The sequence below is a fragment of the Quercus lobata genome, chromosome 5 (assembly GCF_001633185.2).
Source record: "Quercus lobata isolate SW786 chromosome 5, ValleyOak3.0 Primary Assembly, whole genome shotgun sequence".
Lineage (NCBI taxonomy): Eukaryota > Viridiplantae > Streptophyta > Magnoliopsida > Fagales > Fagaceae > Quercus > Quercus lobata.
Genome location: NC_044908.1, coordinates 71,298,671 through 71,301,648, shown reverse-complemented (window position 1 = coordinate 71,301,648; position 2,978 = coordinate 71,298,671). Strand labels below are relative to the sequence as shown.

The window sequence follows — 2,978 nt, the reverse complement described above, 5'->3', positions numbered from 1 at the left end:
TGAAATTCCTAAAAAGGCAACATCAAATTTGGTATTAAAGCCCGTTCTTGCTCCTGTCTTGTGTCAGATTAGCAGCTTCTGTGGGTTATGTTTGTTGACTAAGTACATCGAATTATTATTATTATCATCTATTACATTTGGGGTTGAAAAGGGAACTTAGTGGCCTTAGTGGCCTTTTAGGGTCACCCAATCCTTTCATAATAGGTTGGGTTAGGTTAGGGAGCATTGAGATTTGTGGTGGCTTTTGGGAATGGAAATAGTACATCCTCTAGGGTGCTTTTGACGGACCTAGGGCTTTGTTTATTTATTTATTTTTTTGGTGGTTTGGCCTACTATACTTATTTCCCTAGGGTATTGATTTCTGTGTGTCGGAATTAATTTTTGACTCTATAAAGTGTAGGCTTTTGAATGGGGTTTGATATGTAATTTAATTAATGGAAAAGAAAAGTACATCTCCAATAAGGTCTTAAAACACTAAAAGCATGGAACTGCACAAAAAACTACTGGATACATGTGGAATAATTCAAGGGATCTTAAAGCTTCCGAGCAGAAGGATCAAAACTATAGGATGGGTTATCCAATAGTCCAAACAACTCAAAGAAGGCACCAGTAGAACTCCTCTTAAGAAAATTATCAAACTAGTCAAGGAGCATCTAAGTCCTAACATGAAAATCATCTTTGAACAAAATTATCTCAAAGAAACAATGAAACTATGAAATCTTACGAAAGAACTTTCTAAGGACACAGTACACAATCTGAAACTGATGTCACTTTTTGTTTTCCCTATTTTTTCATTGGTAATTATACATGCAGTCAATGTACCTTGAACCCATGACCTCACCCTCCACCTTGCTCTTACAAGGAAAGGAGGTGCCATTTGAGCTAGAGCTCATTGGCTCTTTTTCAAGCACTGATTATCTTAGTTATAACATTATATAGGACAGAGTATGTAAAACATATAACACAGAAAACAAATTCAGCATTGCTCACAATATCTGTTTTGTTTTAGGTAAGATGGGATTGATTTTTAACCAAAAAAAACTTGGATAAAACAGTAAGATGATGTCACCAAGAAGTTGAGTAAGTCATTAAAAAATACCCGTGAAAATAAGAGTGACTGCATCAAAAGTTCAAGCTGGAACTCTGCAAGTTGAAACAGAAGAAGAATTTTTTTCAGTAAAAATAGAAGGTATTGAGAGAGAGAGAGAGAGAGATCAAAGTAATAGTTCAAATATTTAGGTTATTGAAGTGCATAGAATAACAAATTAAAAGCTACAGCCGTTTTTTGGAAAGGGAGGGGTGGGAGGGACTAACCAGCATCTTTAATGCAGAGAAATATGTGGTCCACAACAATAGAGACTAGAGAACGTCCTGCTGCTTCAGTAGATCGCTGCCAGGATTCCATGAGAGAGAGATTGTTATATAACAGGTTAGCAAGATAATACTTATTGGAAGAATAGCAACTAAGTCAAGATAGAACCTGCTGGGCCTTTGAATCAACATCTCCTCTATTTAAACAGACATATAATCCAGTCAAGAATCGTAGAAGAGCACGTAGTCCTGCTTGCATGATGCTACATTAGCCCCCTGTTATATATTACAATAGTGAACAAGAGAATCTAAACAACATTACCTGGCTCACTTAATGCAGGACAAACAGCTTCTGTAATATGTAACTGGACCTCAAGCCCAAGTGGACAGTTTAGTTCAGTCCTTTGCACTGTGATCTGATCATCACAAAGTCAGGATACAGTAAGTAATGTGGACCCCACAAGAATCTAGATGTTCTAGTATTACATGGCTGAGTTCAATATAAAAATCAACTTGAAATATCAGATTCATTACATAAGCTTGTCCCGATATTCCTTCAAGAAAGCGCTCTCCGCCAAAAAAAACTCGCTTTGCACCATCATCATCTCTTTGGCTTCCTCTCTCTTGAGAAAAATTTGCATCCATAAACATATCGGGATGAGGCAGGAGATCAATAGACAAAGATTCCCATTCAAGTTTCTGTGAAGAAAGAATTTAGTATTGTTAGATACTCATGTAAACATGAGCAACCTGCAAGATCAGGACAGAACAACCTTATCATAGAAAATAAGTTTACAACACAGAAGAGCAATTCAAACAAAGGCAGTGGGACCCCTCACCAACTCCAAACACCCCCCCCCCCTCAACCCCACCCCCACATATAAAAATGCCGAACACACAAAGTGACATATACATCAATATAGATATTAAAGAAAATCATTATATTACTTTGAACACATAGATGTACTTTTCATTATTGGAGAAGTCCCGCGCCTCTTTAAGATTTACAACCTGTTAGGAAAGGTTGTTAGTAGTTGCACAAAAGAAAGTAGTCAATAAACCATCGCATAAGCTTAATCAGTAAATTACCTGCCAATTTTCATTTGTAGTATACAGCAAAAGGTTGCGTATAGTGATAGATGCCAAAGGTGATGCCCTGGGGATGGTTTAACATATATACATATATGAGAAAAAAGGTGTGTATATAGGCATTGAGCAATACAGCTTCATAGCATAACTCAACCTAAGCCTCAACACAAATTTATAGGGGTCATTGTTAGAGAAATCAATTAAGTTATTGATCAGAATTAACATATTATAAGTATATGAATTCGTTACGAGTTATGTCACAAATAGCAATATCTACCATATGCATTAAACATTCCACACAAATCAAGATTGGAAGATGAATCCGGTGGGAGAAAAGAAAACCAAACCGATCTTTGGGTCTAAACATTGACAATTTGACACATAATTTGAATTGCAAATAGCATCATGACACATTAAGTGTATAGACAGATGGTACTATTTGAATGTGACCAAATTATCCTTGTAGCTATAATGAGCATGTGCAGAAACAATGAAAAACCCACTCTTTTATTGCTAAAAACCATTGAAAAATTATACCTCTGTAAATTTCTAGTATCATCACAAATAAGTAGTCACAG

At 36.1% G+C, this 2,978-nt stretch overlaps 1 protein-coding gene across 1 annotated transcript; it reads right to left on the bottom strand.

Annotated features, from left to right (window-relative positions):
- Nucleotides 1–1,027: 1,027 nt before the first annotated feature.
- LOC115991061 lies at nt 1,028–2,557 on the bottom strand. Its single transcript, XM_031114810.1, has 7 exons — nt 2,401–2,557; nt 2,260–2,322; nt 1,846–2,010; nt 1,634–1,727; nt 1,481–1,560; nt 1,315–1,390; nt 1,028–1,143 (listed from the first exon to the last, which is right to left on the bottom strand). Exons 3-7 carry the CDS (start codon nt 1,960–1,962, stop codon nt 1,028–1,030), a joined length of 483 nt encoding a protein of 160 aa, XP_030970670.1. The 5' UTR covers nt 1,963–2,010; nt 2,260–2,322; nt 2,401–2,557.
- Between the last annotated feature and the right edge of the window lie 421 nt (nt 2,558–2,978).